General features: G+C 40.7%; 1 protein-coding gene across 3 annotated transcripts; it reads left to right on the top strand.

The window, feature by feature from the left end:
* The first annotated feature begins 4,184 nt into the window (after nt 1-4,184).
* On the top strand, nt 4,185-18,973 carry BIVM (basic, immunoglobulin-like variable motif containing). 3 transcript variants are annotated; one of them, XM_086619983.1, is made up of 10 exons: nt 4,185-4,752; nt 6,935-7,061; nt 7,973-8,068; nt 8,177-8,281; nt 10,127-10,221; nt 11,507-11,639; nt 13,893-13,964; nt 14,831-14,914; nt 16,383-16,479; nt 17,523-18,973. In XM_086619983.1, the coding sequence occupies exons 1-10, from the start codon at nt 4,263-4,265 to the stop codon at nt 17,811-17,813; spliced, it is 1,590 nt and encodes a 529-aa protein (XP_086476109.1). In that variant the 5' UTR covers nt 4,185-4,262; the 3' UTR covers nt 17,814-18,973. The 3 variants fall into 3 exon arrangements, with proteins under 3 accessions (XP_086476109.1, XP_086476128.1, XP_086476119.1); XM_086620002.1 differs by lacking the exon at nt 13,893-13,964 and adding an exon at nt 12,920-12,922; XM_086619993.1 differs by lacking the exon at nt 13,893-13,964.
* The last annotated feature ends 352 nt before the right edge of the window (nt 18,974-19,325 follow it).

The following is a 19,325-nucleotide window of genomic DNA, read 5'->3' as shown; positions in this document are numbered from 1 at the left end:
CCTTTTAGGTAGGCTGCGCACGCGCATACCTAAATGCTTTGACATCTAGCTATAGAAACCTCACCAAAACTAAGGCTTCTTCATGGGAGAACTTCAGTCCTAAAAGATACTTTCAGTTTTGTTCTTTATTGCTTTTCTCTTGTTAAGGCAAACAATATGGAAAATTGAATCTCATCCTCAAGGAGTCACGAATTTTGAAGAGATTTTGTATTTTGCGTTTTGAAATACTGCAAATATGTTTACAGAAAAGCACACTAAAAAGAAAATCAATTGTTTTGAGGAAATCACAAGCTGGGAAAGGACCACTTGGGTCAATAAACTTAAGTCTTTTCTGACAAAGAAATTCATCACAAAATGTTTTAAAAAATTATCAAGCACCATTTTTGTCTCCTGCTGTTCCCATTGGCACGATTTTTCAGGACATTCAGCTGTTGGAAGACTTGCAATTTCCAGTCTAAAAATTCATGCAGGCCCTATTTTATGTCCATGTGATCCTTTAGCTCCTCTCCTTTCCCCATCTTTACTCAGCTGATGTATTTTACAGGCTGAAATCACGCTCCTTCTCAGCTTATGTTTTGCTGCATGAGACAAGTTTGTCTCCTTTAGTGGAAGAGAACTTTAAAGATGTTTTATCTAAAAAGAAATTCCATAGCTACAGAATTCACAGAAAGTCCTTCCCAGCCGGGCGGCATTGGCACGTTAAAAAAAGCACAGCAGCAATGAAGTAAAGGTGACGCACTTCTACCCTCCTGCCTTTCTCTCCTCCAGCTTTTCTTCCCCCACATAAGCGCAGCTTGGAGAATCCACGTACAGATCCGGCACTATTTGTCAGCACCCAAACAAGTTGTAAAACGAACCATGCAACCTAATTTTAGTCCTGGCTGGCAAAGACAACGATGCTGCTATCCTAATGCCTATTAATTTGGCTCAGAGAAAAATGCTTTGGAAGCAAAGTTGTTTAATTGCTTCAAAGGCTGTTGGCCGATGAAGGCTCAACAGGCTTCCAGCTGGCAAAGGCATAAGGGATGCTCTCCATTACGAGAGGCAGGTTGCCTCAAGATGAAGCCACATCAAATTCTGAATCTGATCTAGATCTTGTCTTACTCGTGTCCAGGGGATGGTAAACTTGGCCGTGCCCACAATCGCTACAGGACTTGTGCAACTTTGCTCCGCCTAACCACTGAAAACTATCAAATAACTAACATTTGAGGAGAGATTTGATTCTTCTTTCCGTTACTCGCAGCACCTCTCACAGAAACTATTGCTGGGAGTAGGGGCTCTGTGGGCTGAGGGCACTATGCTGTAATCACTAGCGTTGAATCCTCCAACAGCAGGACACCATATAACTTTTTGATCTTTCTCTGTTTTGTTTTTTATTGTAAATTTTATAACTACTTTGTTATAAAAGCAATCATTTAATATTACAAACCTGAAATTTTAAGTAATTGTGGCAGTACCAAAAGTGCTCCACTCATGTCTTCAGCGTCACAGTGTTTGTTCACGTTGAAAATATGCTGACTGCAGTGAAGATGAGAGAGGAAATATTGTCAGGAGTTCTAGACACTATTATCAGAAATAACATTTTGTCCTTTTATACAGATCCTGAAGCATTTCTGTCAAATGTGTTCTTACAATAGGCAGAGGGAAAACAAGAAAAACCTGGTGCAAATAAAAGGTCCAGACGCCTGTCCCTCGCTCCCCAGGGTGAACCCAGCGCCCACTTTTATGCTCCTACACCTTCCCCACCCTGAACAGGAATATTTAGCTGTGTTAGAAGCGCGACACCAAAGCTGAGCCAAGACTTGCTGTGAGCCGAGCTGAGTCGAGCCTACTTTAACCTAATGGCAGCTGGAGGCAGAAGGGACGGGCACCCTACTGCCCTCGGAGCACCGGGCACCAAAGAGCAGCCTCTAGCCTCGCCACCTGCCTGCACCCTGCACCTGCGCCGGGGCTCCCGTGAGCCACGAACCCCAGCCCCGGGTAAGCCGGAGCGCCCGCATTCGAAGGGGATGTGGTGAGGGCAGCGGGGTGACCCCAAGCCGGCCGAGGTCGGAGTTTCGGAGGTCGGCTGTTCCGGAGCCGGGCAGCTGCACTCAGCAGGCACAACGCTACGGATGACCATCGGCGATAGGCAGTTTGTATCGCGATTTTCTGCAGCCACGCAGCCATTAGTCAACATTGCTTTAATTTCTCAAAGGCACTTGGAGCTTCCCGCCCCGAGCAGGTAAAGCCACCTGCCTGCCTTCTCCCCCAATTCGCACCTGCCACTCGCTCTCCCATTATAGCCCTGCCTTTCCCGAAACCCCCATGCAGCACCTCGGCGGGCAGGTGAGAGCTCTTCCCAGCCTCAGTCAAGCCAGGGAGGAGCGCAGCCGCCACCGAGCCCACACACGGCTGCTCGCCCGGCCCAGCCCCGCACTGCCCAGCCCCGTCGCCATCCCCGAGCTGCTCCTCCCCTCCTCCGCCCGCCCACGGGCCAGCAGCGGACGAGACCATGAGGGCGCAGACGGGGGGGGGACACGGCCAAAGAGGTGCCTCTCGCGGCGCCAAGGCGCAGCCGCCGCCCCACCGAGACGCGCAGCCCGTTCCTCTAAGACACTGTGAAGGCCCGCAGGGAGACTGCGGCCGCCGCCGCCACCGCCGAGCCGCCCCGCCCCGGCGTCCCCCCGGCCGGCGGCGGGAGGTGGTGCCGGCCTGCGGCGGCGCGGGGCGGCGGGGGCGCAGGTGAGCCCGCGGCGCGGCGCCCTCCCCCCCCGCGCGCCGTGTCTGCTTCCGGCGCGCTGCCGTCCCCGCTCAGCCGCGGCTCGGGGAGGCGACGCAGGCGGGCGCCGCGCCGCGCAGGTAACGGGCCGGGAGCGGCCGCCCTCCCCCTCTCCCCCCGCTGCGCCGCCGGGCGCCCCCGCCCCGCCGGCCCTCGCCGGCGCTGCGGAAGGCGGCGGGCCCACTCTCCCGCCGAGCCGCCGGCCCTTCCCCCAACCCGCGGCTGTTCACTCTGGAACCGACTGGCGGCAGCGTGGGGGCGGGGCCGTAGAGCCGCGCCGCGGCCACGATTGGCGGCGCCGCAGCCTTCCCGCCCCTCCCCGGTGCCGGGGCCGGGTGTCCCCCGCCCCGCGGGGGAGCTGTGCGGGCGTCCCCGGTGGGCGAGTCCCTACGGGGCTGGTGGGCACGGTCGGGGCTGGGCGCCGCTCGGCCGCGTTCGTTGCCGGCAGCCGCGGCGAACGTGCGTGTGTTTTGATGATTCCTTGCAATCTTCCGAGCGGAGCCCTGCGCGCGTTTGAGTGCTAGGCACGCTTCTGGCAGACGAAGGCTCCTGCGCTCTTGGTTCAGTTCAGTTCGGTGACCAGAAGTCGGTGTCGCAGGAGCCTGTTTCCCAGAGAAGCTCCGGCCTCCTGCGTGCCAGCTTTCCCATCTGCGGGATGTGTCTTCGCACCGCAGACGTGCTGGCTGCTGAGATGGTAGATAACGCATGCTGTCGATTTGCTTTGCCGAAAAAGATCATTAAAACCAAGCCAGCCTTCTAATTTTGTTTTTGGTGATTCTTAGCTGCTGTAAACAAAATCTGACGCTTTTCTTTCTCACATCTTGAAACATAGGAGGCGTGTAAAAATAAAAGGGAACCCTTAACAGCCGTACGAGGAAAGCAGTGGAACAGATTGAGGGTGGTGGTGTCAGTTTACATTCAACAGGGGTAATAGTTACTGTAATTTTCTGTAAACTTGAACTTGTAGCAAAAGTATGCAGGATTCTACAGAACTAAGTGACCTTAAGTTGCTGTCTCTCTGATTTACTGGTTTGCATAAAGTATTTTGTGCTCCACATACGCAAGGTGTTGTGACTATAAAGAAATAGAAGTGGTCAACCACAACTGTGTAAATGTAGGAAGGCTTTTTTTTTTTTTTAACTCCTGTACTCGGTTACAGGAGTAATTACTCATGGTATCTTCACCATGGTATGACTGTGGTGTATGCTGTTGGCACCTCACAAATAATAAAAAGTGCTCTTTGTAGTTGCTTAGGAGAAGACATGGTGTATGTTGTGGTGTACTTTGAAGTGTATTTCAGCTTTTATTGGATATGACTTCAAAGATAAGCTTTGTGTATATTTTATGTTGGTTGAGACACCTGTACTAACTTGTCATTTTCTTTCAGGTACCTGGTTGATATCTTGCAGAGGCAATGGAGGCAATGATGCAAACTCTGTTGTAATTAAAACATAAAGAAAAACATATTTTTAGCTGTACCATACTCTTTCAGTATCATTCAATGCCTAACATTTCAGAAGATGAAAAGGAGAATGGTTCTGGAAATAATGGAAACACTGGAAACAAACCTGGGAAGGAATCCCCAGAAGTTTGTCTTCATGATCCGGTGAAGCAATACTGCATGTCAGACGCCTCCACTGCGTCCCTGGTGTCTAGGGGAGATGGGCATTATCCATGGGGATGTCCTGTGACTCATACACGAGAGAAATTTTATACCATCTGCTCAGACTATGCTTTTTTAAACAGAGTAACATCTATTTGTAAAAGCTCAAGTGCTCCAGTTAGTGCCTGTCTGTCAGGCAGTGCTGCCTTAAATGTTGGAAATAACACACCTAGCTTACTCAGCATTCAAACTGGTGCTTCGGAGATAATCTATGGTGAGGATGCTAACTTGGAAAGCTTGCCTGGCGATCTTGGAAAGCTTCCACTGGCATGGGAAATCGACAAATCCGAATTCAATGGGGTGAGCACAAATCTGAGGAGCAAAGCAGGTGAGGTGGTGAAGATTTGATGTTGGGATAGGAAAACGCTTCATGTTTATAACTTGTTTGTGGAGGGGGCTGGTGGGCACATGTATTTCTTGAGGAAATGCTATAGAAGAGCCTGTACGTCATTTCAAACAACCTGCTCATGGGGAAGGGAGAGAGTGAGGTAGGAGGAGTGAAAGTCAGGTGTAGCTGCCCGGGAAGTGGCTCTAAAGCAAGGCTGGCTTCTGCTTAACTATCTGGGTTTTTTTGGTATTGTTCAGGGTGGCTTCTGATTTGGATTTGATTGAGTTTTTTTCCCTTGGGTTTTTGGGGTGTGTTTTTCTTTCTTCTTTTTTTCTTTTAGTAGGACCTAGTGCATTGTGCATGTTTACCTGTAAAGTACAGGTTTGTCACTTGAATAAACGTTTCAAGGTACTTCAGAGATGTATTACAAAACTAAAGACATGGTTTCTTTATGACAAGAAGTAAATGAAATCGTTATTCCAGTTACTTAGGAAAGCAGTTGGTTTCTGTGACAGATTTGTATTTATTTTGACTTGTTATGTGTACACAGTGTTAGGAACCTCATTTCTTTAAAAGTGGCTTCTTTGCTCTCTCCTATGTTCTTTCTCTGACTAGTCACAGATTGCAACTGTGAATCCGGGGCTTGCATACGCGCTTGGTTTTCTTTGTCCTGTAATCCCTCTGCTTATGTAGAGCAGGCTGTAGATTTTTTTTTTTTTTGTAATAGCTTGGCTAGCTAGTCAAATTGCTGTTTTCTCTACTTTACTATGAAACTAGTTTAGCAAAACTTAAAAACACGTTTGGCAAATTGCCATTGCCTTTTCATGTGTACGTGTTGTGTGCTTAAGTAAAAATAAGAAACAAATGATAATATCTTACAGGATGGTAATTTTTGCTAAAATATTTGTGATATGTTTCATTTGGATATGATGGCTTCAAAATGGGACAGAAACACTCCTGTTCCAGCATGTGGCCCAGCTCTACGTTAGCCACTGCCTCAGTGGCTTACAAAAGGGAAAAGACCTTGGGGGTATATTATTCTTACTGGATTTGCATATAAGTTTTAATCAGAAAGTGTATCTGGTTACAGAGCTTGGCCATGAAAAACAAGCGTTTCATTATATTTTCCTGTGCAATTAACGTTAGGAGATGGGAAGTCCATGTTGATCTGAGAGTCTATTTCTGGGATGCCTGATTTAGCGCATTAGGATAAGCAGATTGACTGCTCTCTCTGAACAGTCAGGCAGGTCATCGTTCATTCTATTCAGAAAAACCCGATGCTGTTTACAGAGCTAATGGTAGCTGTACAAACCTGTTGACAATCTTTATTATGCATTTGAGCTTTTTCCTTCTGTCGTGGTCTAGGCCAGCAACTAAACGCCACACAGCGGCTTGCTCACCCTTCCCCACCCCCAGGGGACAAGGAAAAGGGAGAGAGACCTGTGGGTTGAGATAAGAACAATTTGACACTACTACTACTATACAATATATGAATGTATATATGTATAATAATATATACAGACAAGTGATACACAGCGTAGTTGCTCACCACTCGGTGACCAAGGCCTGTCCTGTACCAGCCAAAGGATCCTGAAACAGGTAAGTCCCAACACCACAATCCTGGATGGGCGAGAGGCCCGAAAAAAGAGCGAGGGAGAGAGAGAGAGCACTGAGAGTGAGAGCCCGGAAGAGCAAAGGCTCTTCTTTCCGGTCAACCCTCATTTTTATACTGGGCATGACGCTGCATGATATGGAATGCATTGGCCAGTTTGGCCCTCAATCCTAAGTCTAAGTACAAATCACAAGGGGAGTCGTGGACCCTCTGTCCTGGCCATGCTCCCCCCTGTCCTGTTGTACTCCTGCACACTGGCAAGAACACAGCAAACTGAAGGATCCTTGATGTATCAGTGCCATCTATAAACATCAATGCGCTATCAACATTCTTCTCCTAACGAATCTCAGGCTAAAACCAAAACACAGAGGTCTTCTAGCTGCTAAAAAGAAGAACTAACTCTGTCCCAGCTGAAACCAGGACACCTTTAATTAATGTTTAGTCCCAGTTTGCACTTACCAACACAACCAGTGTCTCTATTTGGGGTGTATACTAGTACTAAAAATATTTAAGAAGAAAGATATAAAAGGTAAACTAGGCATTCATTTGCTTCTGAAATCTGTTTTGCAGGCAACATGAAGAAACAAGTGACAAAGAAAAAATCTGTAGACAAAAAAAGCAAACAATACAGGGAGTGTCCTCAGCATTCTGCTCTTGAAGACGTGAAGGAGAGGAAGGTGTTGGACCTCCGGAGATGGTAGTATCTAGGAACTGTATTTAAGGCTAGCGCCCTACAGTTTGTCAGTGAACACTGTTGCTTCTTATCTGATTTCAAACTTCTTAATAATATCTTCATGCTTTTTTTTCCTTTTTAGTAGAAATGGGGATATGTTAAGCATACATACACTGTCTTATACTTTCTACAAGAAGACTGAGAGTTTCTCTCACCTCTGTTGAAATTCTAAAAATATTTTTCTTTCTAGACTTTTTTTTTTTTTTCAATAAGAAAAAAAATTATGTGGGCATTCTTTGCTTAAAAAAAAAGCAAGTTCAGTTTATTAGCATGGTCAGGCAAAGAGTAACCTTAAACATAGTACTGATATGTCTTACTCCTAATATTTCTTTTCACTGGGAAATACTTGATCAGAAGCTATCAGTTCTATACAACCTGTATCACATAAATGGAGTTGACTAAATTCACTTAGTAAGAACCAAACAGATTCATTAAACTATATGTCTGTGACATCAGAAAGTTTGAGTTAGCCTAGGGAATCTGTGACCTGAAATAACATTCATTAATAAATCGGTAGAGACGCAGTTTACTGCAAGTTCTTGTGTTAGAAGAGACGAGATCAAACTATACATTATATTAATACATTATATTAGTCGAGAACTGTTTTTTCCTGCAGGGTCATTTGTGCAGAACTCCCATAAGACTGTTAGAAATTTGACTGATTTGTGGGAAATAGGGTAGTAGTATCTGAGAAACTTTAAGGAAGTTGGTTAACATATATGCTCCATTTTTTATACATTTTTTAAAAGAATGCAGCATAAAAACATTTACTACATGGCATTTCAAAGGCGTGGCACACAAAAAGTAGTTCAGGTGGCTCCTGTAACTAAATCAAGAATGCTTTACTAATGTGTTTGGGTTTTTGTTTGCTTTAGGTATTGTGTTAGCAGACCTCAGTACAAGACTTCCTGTGGAATTTCATCCTTAGTGTCTTGCTGGAATTTCTTATTTAGTACTCTGGGAGCTGGAAGGTAAGTCATACATAGGCTGCTTTTCCTCTAGAGAGTCTAAAATATCTGACTAATTAGTTTATTGAACAATACTTTCTTCTTCTTTCTTTTTTTTTTTTTTTTTCCCAGTTTACCACCTATTACTCAAGAAGAAGCTTTGCATATACTGGGCTTTCAGCCTCCATTTGAGGAAATTAGGTTTGGTCCTTTCACTGGAAATACAACTTTAATGAGGTAAGTTTGGTTCTTTTGATGCAGCTAAATTGTTAATGTATGCAAAAATAACATAAAACTAAGAGATAGAACCTTTGAAAATAAAGTAGTAGTTCATTTATTTTGGAAAAAAAAAGTAACTGCTGCAAGTTAGTCCTCTTAAGTTTTAGAATAATGAAGCATACTTAGGTACTCTTGACAGTGCCCAAAGAAACTTCTCAAAGAGTTTTTTTCACTAGCCATTTTGTATATTGCAATGTTGGTACACAGATCAGGTGAACATGAAATTCTATTTGATTTTTGGTTTAGTTTGTTTAATGATTGTATAACACTCTAATGGATCCAGTCTCCTTGTTAGGAAATCTTTTCCTTACCTTCATCTTCCTGTTTTTGAAAATGCATTTAAAATGCTCGTTAATGTCACTGAAACAGCCTGAAAAGGCAATTGATATACTAGTAGCTTTATGTAAAAAATAATTTAAGAATAGAAAATGAGATAGTGAGTGCTGCACCTTTACTGCAATGGAGCTGTTTAGACGGAGGGGGGTAGGGGGAGCGGGGAAGAAAAGATGGGACTGGAGTCCCAGAACACTTGAACTTTCAAATTCTGTTTCCCTTCTGCTCTCCTGTTTCCTAATCTTGATGAGTTGGATCTAAAATCTTTGTCCTTTTTCTTAGTTCTATTAAGCTCATAAGGAATTCTAGGATTAAACAGGGCCAGGAGCGTATTGTATTCTAGTGCTGCACATCTTGAGAGGGCTTTGGTGTGTTACCCTTCTGTGAGATTTAAAATTTTTTCAGTGTTCTTGCCTGTTACATGAGTTGCATTTGGACTACTTAGTATTTTTTGAAGGCAATATATGGGGTTTGGCACAGAATGTGGATTTGTTGGATTTGAAAATGTGGTAGCAGTCTGTTCTTTAACGGTAGCATACTGGCTAGATCATTGAAGAGTGTCATGAAAACTTTCTTCTCTGCCTTAGGAGACTCGAATCCAGATTTTATATCCCTCTAAGAGTATGTCAGGGTGTAGCAACCCTTATAGACCAAGCTGATAAAATGTTCTGTCTCTTCCGTTTCGCCTGTGAGTGCCCTATGCACTACAGAAAAGTTACACTTAGTAGGTTTTTTTTTCTGCCTGGTCAAATAATTTTTAAGTACTCAGCAGACTGTAAAACAGGAGGGCTGAGGGCCAACCCCACCGCCCAACAGAGCTTTATAAGTGAGGTATTATCTTTAATACCAGAGCTATATCTTTAGAGATGTGAATTTGAATCTTCTAGTGTGGAAAAGTGAATAACTGAGACAGGATCTTCTTTGCAGACCTGTCCTCACTTACTGCTGCTGTGAGGAGTTGCAGTATGGGACTCCTGTAACGCTTGGGCATTGAGCAACTCATATGACAGAAGCCCAACGTGATATGCAGAAAGTCTCACTTGACAGGTCTTGCCTTCTGGTGTCTTAGAGGATTCCCTTCATGTAGCTTACGAATCACAATTGAAGCTCGGCACTTCACAATTTGAGTGTCTTTCTAAAGGCTGAGTAACTGAAACTTTGAGGTGACTGGGCTGAACAGAACAGGACCAACATGTCACCATCCAGCCCTTTGGTTATTATGGATCTATGTTGGGTCTGAAAATGCATAATGAAGGAAAAGGCTCTGAGTATATATTTACCTGTCTGGGATATGTTAAGTTTTGTTTGCATTACAGTACTGTGGTCATCTACAATCCAGATACTAGTGTGGTAGGTACTTAGCACACTGAGGCTTTTTTCCTAAACTGTCAAGCAGAGGAAAAGTAGGAGGAAAGACAATTGCATTTGATAACTCTTGAGTTACTACAATCTTTAAGCTTATTGTTTCAGATGGTTTAGGCAAATAAATGATCACTTCCATATCAAGGGATGCTCATATGTTCTGTATAAGCCTCATGGGAAGAACAAGACAGCTGGAGAAACTGGTACGTAGCTAATACTAAAGCATTCATCTTACAGTATATAAACTGAAAAATCCTGCAATGTGTAGCATTTAACAGGACATGATCCGTAAGTAGTACTTCCAGTTTGAGAGAAGCTATCAGATAGCTCCAAGTTGTCTGATTTTTTCTGATTCTACTTTTTCTCTTATTTTGCTAAAACTTTTATTAGTACTTTTATTTTGATAAAATATATTCTGCTATCACAGAACTGGAATTTTAAGGTATCCAGGTGGACACTGCACTTCCAGTTGTGTGTTGGTGTCCTGAACGGTGTGTTTGCTGTAATACACTGAGGGAGCAACACATTTTTATTTCAGGGTTTTAGAAATCTGCATTGTATAAAAATTTAGAACAGCACAAAAGTATTAATGTCTTTAATAAATATTTTATACTTTTAAAAAATTGCAATTTTAAATTTTTTAAATTAATTTTTTTTAATAATCCGTTCCGCCTGACTTTAGCTAACATCTCTTTCTAAAAGCTAAGTGATTATTTTCAATTAGCTATGAAGCTGCATTTTTATGTCTGCTTTTAAGTGTGCTAACTAAGGAAAAAAATGTACTTTCATACACAGTTCATTAGTCTTTGATATAGTCTGGGTAATTATCTTCTAACTGGAAGCTTCTTTAAAAGGATAAAACCACACTAAAAAGTTTTGGGGGAGATTGTTAAAGCAGAAATAATTTTTTTTGTTCTTGATATTCCATTTGAGAATTCTGTCATGTTTCAGTGCCTTTTCTAGTCTTTTCCTGAAACTGAGCGCTGCAGTCACATTACAAAATATTGCGCGCCCAAGTGTGGAATGTGTCCCTGAGACTTGGAAGCTCAGGATACCAAAATGTTTGAAAGATTTCAGGGGTTTCGGTAGTAGTGTTGATGTTTGCTGCATCTGACTTGGGGCAGTGGGACTACATTGTGTTGCAGTGTGTATTTCGTAGATTAAGAGATATTTTTCGTTCTTGGTTTTTTTTTTTTTTTTTGCAGAACAAGTAATTTTTATTATGACTTTGATCTAAATACAGTGCGTACTTTGTATTGCGTTTCCCTCGTACAGACTCTGTGGCAGATGTTATTTCTCTGTAGCAGGCAGGAAATGAAATACTAAGAAGTTTGAAATCAAAACTGTATTTTGTGCATGCCTGTCAGGTCATGTCCTCTAATTTAAAAACCAGCATGACTGTTTTATGTTACTAAATAGGTCTTTTTTGCTGAATATGTTATACAGGATCCAAAGCACTCTGGATTGTAACCTGGTCTGTCTTTGTAGCTGCAGGGGCCCTTGCGAAGCTAACACGTGGACTGAAAGACGAATCAATGGCCTACATCTACCATTGCCAAAACCATTATTTTTGCCCAATTGGATTTGAAGCAACCCCAGTAAAAGCTAGTAAAGCCTATAGGTATGATACTATGTTTATGCTTATTTTAATGGAGGAAAGGTACAGAAAAATTTACTGCAAGTTGATACTGTTTTTCTCCGTGAACAGTATTATCAGTGTATGTTGTAGAAACATTTATGTCTGAACTAGCGACACACTAATTGTGTGATTTGAAAGGATTGACTTAAAATTAAACACAACTAAGCAGGCTAGATTGAGAGAGTTTAATCAGAAGACTATGAATGGTACCAAGAAGTTGTTTAAAGACATTTTAGCCAGATATAGAGAGGGTACTTGTTTACTTGAAGGACAAGTGAAGGTAACTAGTCTGAAAAATAAAACCATATGGGCTGAAAAAAGCCAGATGTTTTTTAAGTAAAACCAATAAAAATCCAGCTAATTATGGGGGGAGTCTGTTCCCAGAGAACTTGGAGGCAAACGAAGTAAATGTATGTGTGTGTGTGTGTTGGGATTTTTTCTTTATGAACGAGAAGCAAAAAGCCTACAGAGCTATTAATCCATTATGAAGTTGACATGACAAAACCTGCACTTACAGAAACCAGTGCGTGTGTATGGTGAGAACAGGGGCTGTGTACATTTTGCAGGAAGATGGTTACATACATTTTTTGCAGTGTTGACTAATACTGATGATAAACTGCAACTACTGGAGTGTAAAGCTTAGAAAAGTAAAGATATTTGTCGCCAAGAATTGGCAGGGGTCCAGTGGGAGAGAAGCTAGGAGAGATCGCTGGACTATCAAATAATGTTTGGCTTTTTTAAACAACACTTGGAATGCTGGGGCACTTCTCAAAGACCAGGAGAAATTTAATATGCCAGTTGATTTAGAACACAAATACAATTACCTGAATAATTTCAGAATTGTCAGAGTGACATTACTCAGCATAAAATAATGGAATAGTTGATATAGGTTTCAATTAAATAAAGGTTTTAAAAGAGGATGATAGCGTTGATACTCATATTCATCTCACAAATTTTAATCTTGAAAAATTTCATAATCTCGAGGCAATTCATCTTATTTTTGTAAGGCATTTAACTTGCTGCTGTACGATATGCTGAGAGTAGTTTGTTTTAGCTCATTCACAGAATCATATTAAACCAAACTTTTTCCTCTCTCAAAGTAGTTGCAAACACAGGTATGTATTGGAGGTTTCTGTTGGACTTTCTCAAAAGTTCAACTGTTGGTCAATATTTGTTAGTATTATCATTGAGCATAAGAAGACAATCCCTGGCAAAATTAGCAGATACCAATAGCTGAGAATGCTAGACAGTTTTGAAAGGAGTAGGTCACTGGTGTAAGGTGAGACTCAGTCCTGCACTTTGCTTCCCAAGCAGTCTACCTTTTGGCTGAGTTGAAGATGTGGAGTCACGTCAAGGAATGGAGAATGCTATCTCTACTTTTAGAGTTCAAAATGGTAACTGTTTGGAGGTAATAAAGTATAATCATCTGAATCTAATTTGTTCTCGATGTGAGTCTGACCACAGGGTGAATGAAAGCTTTTAGTATATGAACAAAAGAATACAGAAGTTTTTTATTGAGAGTGCATTCACTGACATGCCATGTGAGTGAGAAGAGTGTGGAAAATACACCCCAAATAGAATTCCAACAGGGAATCTACCACAGATTAGGGTAGGGTTACCACAGATTAATGGCTTATATACTTGATTAGTTACTAAGAATTGGCACTGGAAGAGCAAAGTAAAAAAACCAACAACACGTTACTAGATCAAAATGCAATTTGAGAAATAATATGGTCCAATGTGTGGAAACTTAACATGCTTTATATCTGGTTTGAATTTATATTGTTTAGTAATGAGCAAGAATGACAATTTCAGTACTTCACTTGTGGTTGAAATGGCTTCTCAGTCACTAGGGATGTTATTTTTAAGTAAATACTAGATTTTTCTTCTTAACAACAGATCTCTTCTAACAATTTAACATGAACTAATGAGTTCAAGGAGCTTTTATAGCCTTATTTTGGGCTGGAGGTCAGACCAGAAGAGCATCCTGTTCTCTTCATATCTTCTAATATCTTACTGGGAAAAAATATGTTTAGGTTCCAGAAGCATTATCAATAGATTCGGCAGCAGTTCTTGTCTACCTGTTTTTGCATTCTAGTTACACAGGAAAGCTTTTTTTTTAAAAATCATTAATCTAAGAAACAAACGTTTACAAAACAGATAGGTAGATAGGTTGCTAGGCTGAGCTTAGGAGACAGTTCTTAGGTCACCCACAGACTTCCTGTATGATCTTAGGTTGCTGGATTTGGACTCGGGAGACCTGGGTTCAGTTCCCAGTTCAACCACAGACTTCCAGTGTGACCTTAGGTAAGTCAATTAATCTATCCTGTGTCTTGGTTTCCCATCTGTAAAATGATGGTATACGTTATTATTTTACAGGAAATTTTTTATAAGTAAAGACATTATTGCAAGCGGTAAGGCCATATACTGTCTAATACTCTAGGTAGAAAAATCTCAGGTTCTGTCACAGTTGAAACTGAAGTAGTTTTTCCCCAGATAATTACACACAGGAAGTCACAGAACAATCCTCTGTATGTCATCAGTCTGCCTTGATGTCTGTCCCAGATTTTCCTTTTCAAGGTTACTGCAGGCTTTGAGTTTCTTGGAAGTTGCTCACAAACTTGAACAACTGTCGGTTGAGGGTTTTGATTTTTAATATGTGGTATTGGATGCTTAGGAGGAAGCAGCTGAAGTTACCAGTTGTTTTCATACAGGTTACCCTACAGCTGTTGGTAACAGCTGTCAGCTGGGGGGTATAGCTTAAAAATAGTGGAAGGGGCTCCTTCTTGACTCTGTTAGACATCACAGATAGGAAGGAAGATGTTTGTTCCACCCTCGTGTGGCTTTCCACAACTCTTATTTTCATTGTTACATATATATTTATATTTGAATCTTATACTAGACTGCCTTTTATCCAATTAACACTATTTTTTGTGAAGATCTGTCTTTTTATAAGGAATAGCTTCTATCTTGTTTCCAGGCCTTGTGAAATAAAAAGTTTCGCTGTATGCAATTGCAAATAATATTTACAGCAGAGGACCTGTTTTTTAGTTTGACTGAGGAAACAATTTTAAATTTAGAAAATCCTAAAAAGAGCAATAGAATGTTAATCTCTCTCTTTCTTTTTAGTATGCACAATAAATCTTACTAGGATTGTATCTTCTATTGAACAGAGGTCGTGTCTTGCAGCAAGAAGTAGAATATTGGATCTTAATTGGAGAGCCCAGCAGAAAACATCCAACAATACACTGTAAAAGGTATGTTGCTTGGTAAGAATATAAAACAAAATGTTTTCTTTCAAAATACTTTGTCTTTTTCTACTAAGAGTCACCAAGTGACTTTTTAGTTCTTTTGAATGACTATACTATAATTCTAACAGAAACAGGCACTTTAGTGAGAAACTTCATATTTTGACCTTAAGGCCGGCTCTTCAGCTTTATATCATGCGTCAGGACACATGTGGGCTGCTGAAAGCCAAAACTTAAGTTTTAGCAAATATCTTTACTGCCACCCCTGAGTTAATTATGGAGTGATTTTTCTTGGTACATTAGAAAAAGAGCTGGAGGAAAAAAAAAACAAAAACGAAACAAGCAAAAAAACCCAACCAAAAACTCTACAACTTCTGTACTTCTCTAGTATTCTTCTTTATTCTCTAATTATTAAAAAAAAAATTGTTTCAAAGGGTTTATCTAACAGTTTCATAGCCAGTCAGATCTAACCTAGTAGCTAAAATCCAGATACCTTTTTTGCTTTGTCAGTGATGTGACCATGTCAGTAACTTGTAAATAGCTGGATATTTTGGACTAAAGAGATTAAGCGCAACAAAATAAAAATCACATTATGCATGTGGTTACTATGCTGAGAAATGATGTACTATACATCCCACTGACAAGATTCTGTCCTGTGGTATATAAGCTACGAATGGCACAGGCAAAGGTTTCTCAATATAGAACACAAACCTCTGTACTAATATTTTTGATTGTGGAAACATTCTTCCTCCTGCTACCATCCCAATGAGAGCTAGCAGAAAGTTCTGTGCTTAAGGTAGGAGGGCAAAGTTTGGGATAGAAATGGATTTTCTGAACTTGGAGGGTGGTGTTAGAGAGAAGCAGGTAATTAGACATTGACAGAAATGAAAAGGTGATGTGTAGGCTTAAAGAGGTCTGGAATATGGGGATATTTGTTTCAGTTGAGCTAGAAGGAGCTATGAAACTCTGAAGAGCTCAGTGAATGGGGAATGATTGAATTGGTAGTTTATTACAGATGGGAATTAAAATGGAGAAGTGAGTTATAGTGAGAACTGTCTGGTAAAAACAGGCAAAAAACCCAAATAAGGGTTTGATAAAGAGTAAGAGGATTAAATAAAGTGAAAACTAGTGTTTCCCCTTGCCTAAACTGCACTTTGCTTCTTCCTTTCACAGACTGATGAATTGGTAAGGGTAAACAACGCAACTAATGACTCATGGTGCTCTTAGTCATTTTGGAAGGCGTTTTCCAAGAGCAGAAATAATCATTGTGAATGCTTTCATTAAAAGTGACACTTTTATGTCTAGCTTGGTGTCTCTAATACTGAGGCTTTTCTATCTTTACATGTTTATTTATCTTTAAATCACTGCTAAGACTATTTAAAGCTGCAGATTTGTATTTGATTGCGTGTGTACATGAGTCTTAGTGGTGCTGAGGTTTCATAAATGTCAACTGAGTTGTAACAATCTTATTCTGTAGGTGGGCAGATATTGTCACTGACCTCAACACCCAAAATCCAGAATATCTGGATATTCGACACTTAGAGAGAGGATTGCAGCATCGAAAAACAAAGAAGGTGAGATAAACTTACTAAGATGGGAGGAAATTCATGGTAGGTTTTATGCAAACTTATTCATACTTCAGCAGTGTAAGATAACTTCACCAAAGGAATTTGTTATGTAGTGTTGCTGAAGGCAAAAGTCAAGTGTAGGTACTTGGATACCAGAGTCCTTTATATGTACTTGCAGGACAAGATACAAAACAGCAATATCCTGGCATATGCTCAGATGAACCAGGATATCTGGGTATACAGATCAGAATATTGTGTATTTGGTCACAGTATTTAACGTTGTTGGCTTAAAATGTAGCTGCAGCAAGTATAGAAATACTCTACAAACAAATAACAAGATGGATCCTTTTGGTGCATGACCTTCTAGCTACATGTAAGTGGGAAGGAAAGTACCGTCGAGTAGGATCTAACATAAAAGAATGCACGTGCCTCGCTTCTGTGGACTTACTGGCATTACGTACAGCTTTATGTCCTATAGATAGGGCTATATTTTGTGGATGGGGATGTATTTTTGATTTGCAGATTGAAAGTCTATGAGAAATAATAGGATGAAGAGATGATTTCAAATGTGGAAATGCTATGGAAAACCCTATCAGCAAGATGAGAAGGGACCAGAACAGATAATTTGTGTGAAAGTGGCTGAAGAGTAAAACAGACTAGCAGAAGATAAGTTATACTAGCCCATGAAAGATAAAAAAGGTGACTTAGAAAGATAAGAAAGCAATAATTGAATCTGGGAAACAGTCAAAATTGATTGAGCTGAGTTGTTTGTTTGTAGATACGGTTTTGTGGGCTTTTTTTTGTGTGTGGTGGTGTGCAGGGTGTGTGGTTTTTTTTTTTTTTTACGGAATTCTGTTGCCCGCCAAGAAGTTTATTTCAAATATCTATGTCTGTTAGAAATGCCAGCAAACCTCTCAGCCAGCAAACAATTCAACCTTCTTCAGGTGTCCATGTACTGTCTCTTTTTTTTTTCCCCTTCTCCAAACACATCTCAACAGTTGTAACTTTCTGTGTACAAATTTAACAAAGAACCTTCTTACTTTGATTAGGTTGGAGGAAATCTTCATTGCATCATTGCCTTTCAGAGACTTAACTGGCAAAGATTTGGTCCTTGGAATTTTCCATTTGGAAACGTTAGGCAGGATAAACAATCTCAAACACAAGGACAAGGAATTTCCAAATCTGAGAGTGAAGACAATATCTCTAAGAAACAACACGGACGACTGGGTCGATCTTTCAGTGCTGGCTTTCATCAAGAATCCACGTGGAAGAAATCTAATCTTCGTGAGAGGAGGAACAGTGGGTATCAGAGTTATAATGATTATGATGGAAATGATTAAAATTAACTTTAGATAATAGATATGTTAAAGTTAGTTTTAATCAAGACATATTAGGGATCTATTAGTCCTAGAATACATACGAATAGAAATTATGGTATAAGATACAGCTTCATAATTATTAAATAAATCTGGTGATGTCGTTGCAATGAATGAGATCTGAGGTATAAACTGACAGATAAGCACAGATTATTGTACTTTTGCAATCAAAAGTAAATACGACAGCAAAATCAATCATTTCTTTTGAAATAATTGTACTACGTCCTGATCTGTAAAAACAAAAGAGCAGATTGAAATTAGTCAATGTAATAAACAGACTTCATTGAAAATACTTAGTATTCAAAAGCATGATAATTTATGATACGACTTTATAAAAATGGTTGTTCTGCAAGTGGTGTAAGGATAAAAGTCAACATTACCTTCCTTTTTAACACTCCATTTTATTAAGGCTGCCCATATCCAGTGAACAGGAAAAAACCCACATAGGTTAGAAAACCATGTCAGATTTACGAACTGAAGGTACATTCTCCGTTTAGTTCCCAGTAGACTTCTGTCAGTCAGATAATGATATTTTGTCAAGCAGGTCTCAGTTCTTTTCCTTAGCTGGGTGCCTGTTTTAGACTGAGCGGAATCGCCCGTGGCAGGGAAAGGTATTGCTTTTGCTCTGTGGGTACAGCGGCTGAATTCTTATCCTGGAGCCTCTTGAGAGCACGGACTCGCTTAACCCAAGCTTGTGAAATTCGGTATTAAAAAGCTGCATTTACCGTTAGCCAGATGAGCTAGCTGAACACTGCGTTCTGTTGTCAGTTCTTTTTTCCTTGTTCAGTCTTAAAACCTCTGCCGTTTTTCTGCTGCTCTTTTCGTTCTGTATGAAAGGGATGCAAGTGCTGAAAACTGCTGGCAGCCCTGATGATATACCTCTCAGCCAGCAAACAATTCAACCTTCTTCAGGTGTCCATGTACTGTCTCTTTTTTTTTTTTTCCTTCTCCAAACACATCTCAACAGTTGTAACTTTCTGTGTACAAATGTTCATACTTGCTCATATTTTTTTTGACATAAAAAGATTTGTCATGGAATGCAGGGGTTTTGTAGGTTGCTGCTTTTGTTAACCAAAAATGGGAGACTTTTAGACTTTTGTTCATTCAATAAAATTTGTTTTCTATTTTGTTGTTTGCTTTTCATTTGTCTTGGGAATGGTGACCCTACCTTTTAGCCAAAGTTTTCAGGAGAGCAGGTAAACAAAGGATCAGAATTGCAACCCCTGCTCAGCAAAGTAATCCTGGAGGTGGGATCTCTTTGCATATAAGCCTGTGCAGCCACCGTGACTGAACCTGTAATATTTAGTTCCCTGACATCTGCAGGCTCACGACTGAACAAAACCCATAGGTTTTGAAAATTTATTTTCCAGATAAACTATTTTCAGACTTTATTTTTACAAGTTGAATTTGGGCTGGAGACTCAGTTCTCAGAACACTTGAGCTGTGTTTTTTAGGATACTTCAGGCTTCAATGAGT

This window comes from Tauraco erythrolophus, chromosome 1 (assembly GCF_009769465.1).
Source record: "Tauraco erythrolophus isolate bTauEry1 chromosome 1, bTauEry1.pri, whole genome shotgun sequence".
Lineage (NCBI taxonomy): Eukaryota > Metazoa > Chordata > Aves > Musophagiformes > Musophagidae > Tauraco > Tauraco erythrolophus.
Note: the sequence above shows the minus strand (reverse complement) of the source record. Positions and strands in the feature narration are given on the sequence as shown.

Bases quoted from the DNA above. Each gene is read 5' to 3' on its own strand.
- BIVM (XM_086619983.1), top strand. From the start codon at position 4,263: ATGCCTAACATTTCAGAAGATGAAAAGGAGAATGGTTCTGGAAATAAT. The intron at 4,753-6,934 runs GTGAGGTGGTGA...TCTGTTTTGCAG, and splicing joins AAATCTGAGGAGCAAAGCAG to GCAACATGAAGAAACAAGTG. The intron at 11,640-13,892 runs GTATGATACTAT...GTATGATCTTAG, and splicing joins AAAGCTAGTAAAGCCTATAG to GTTGCTGGATTTGGACTCGG.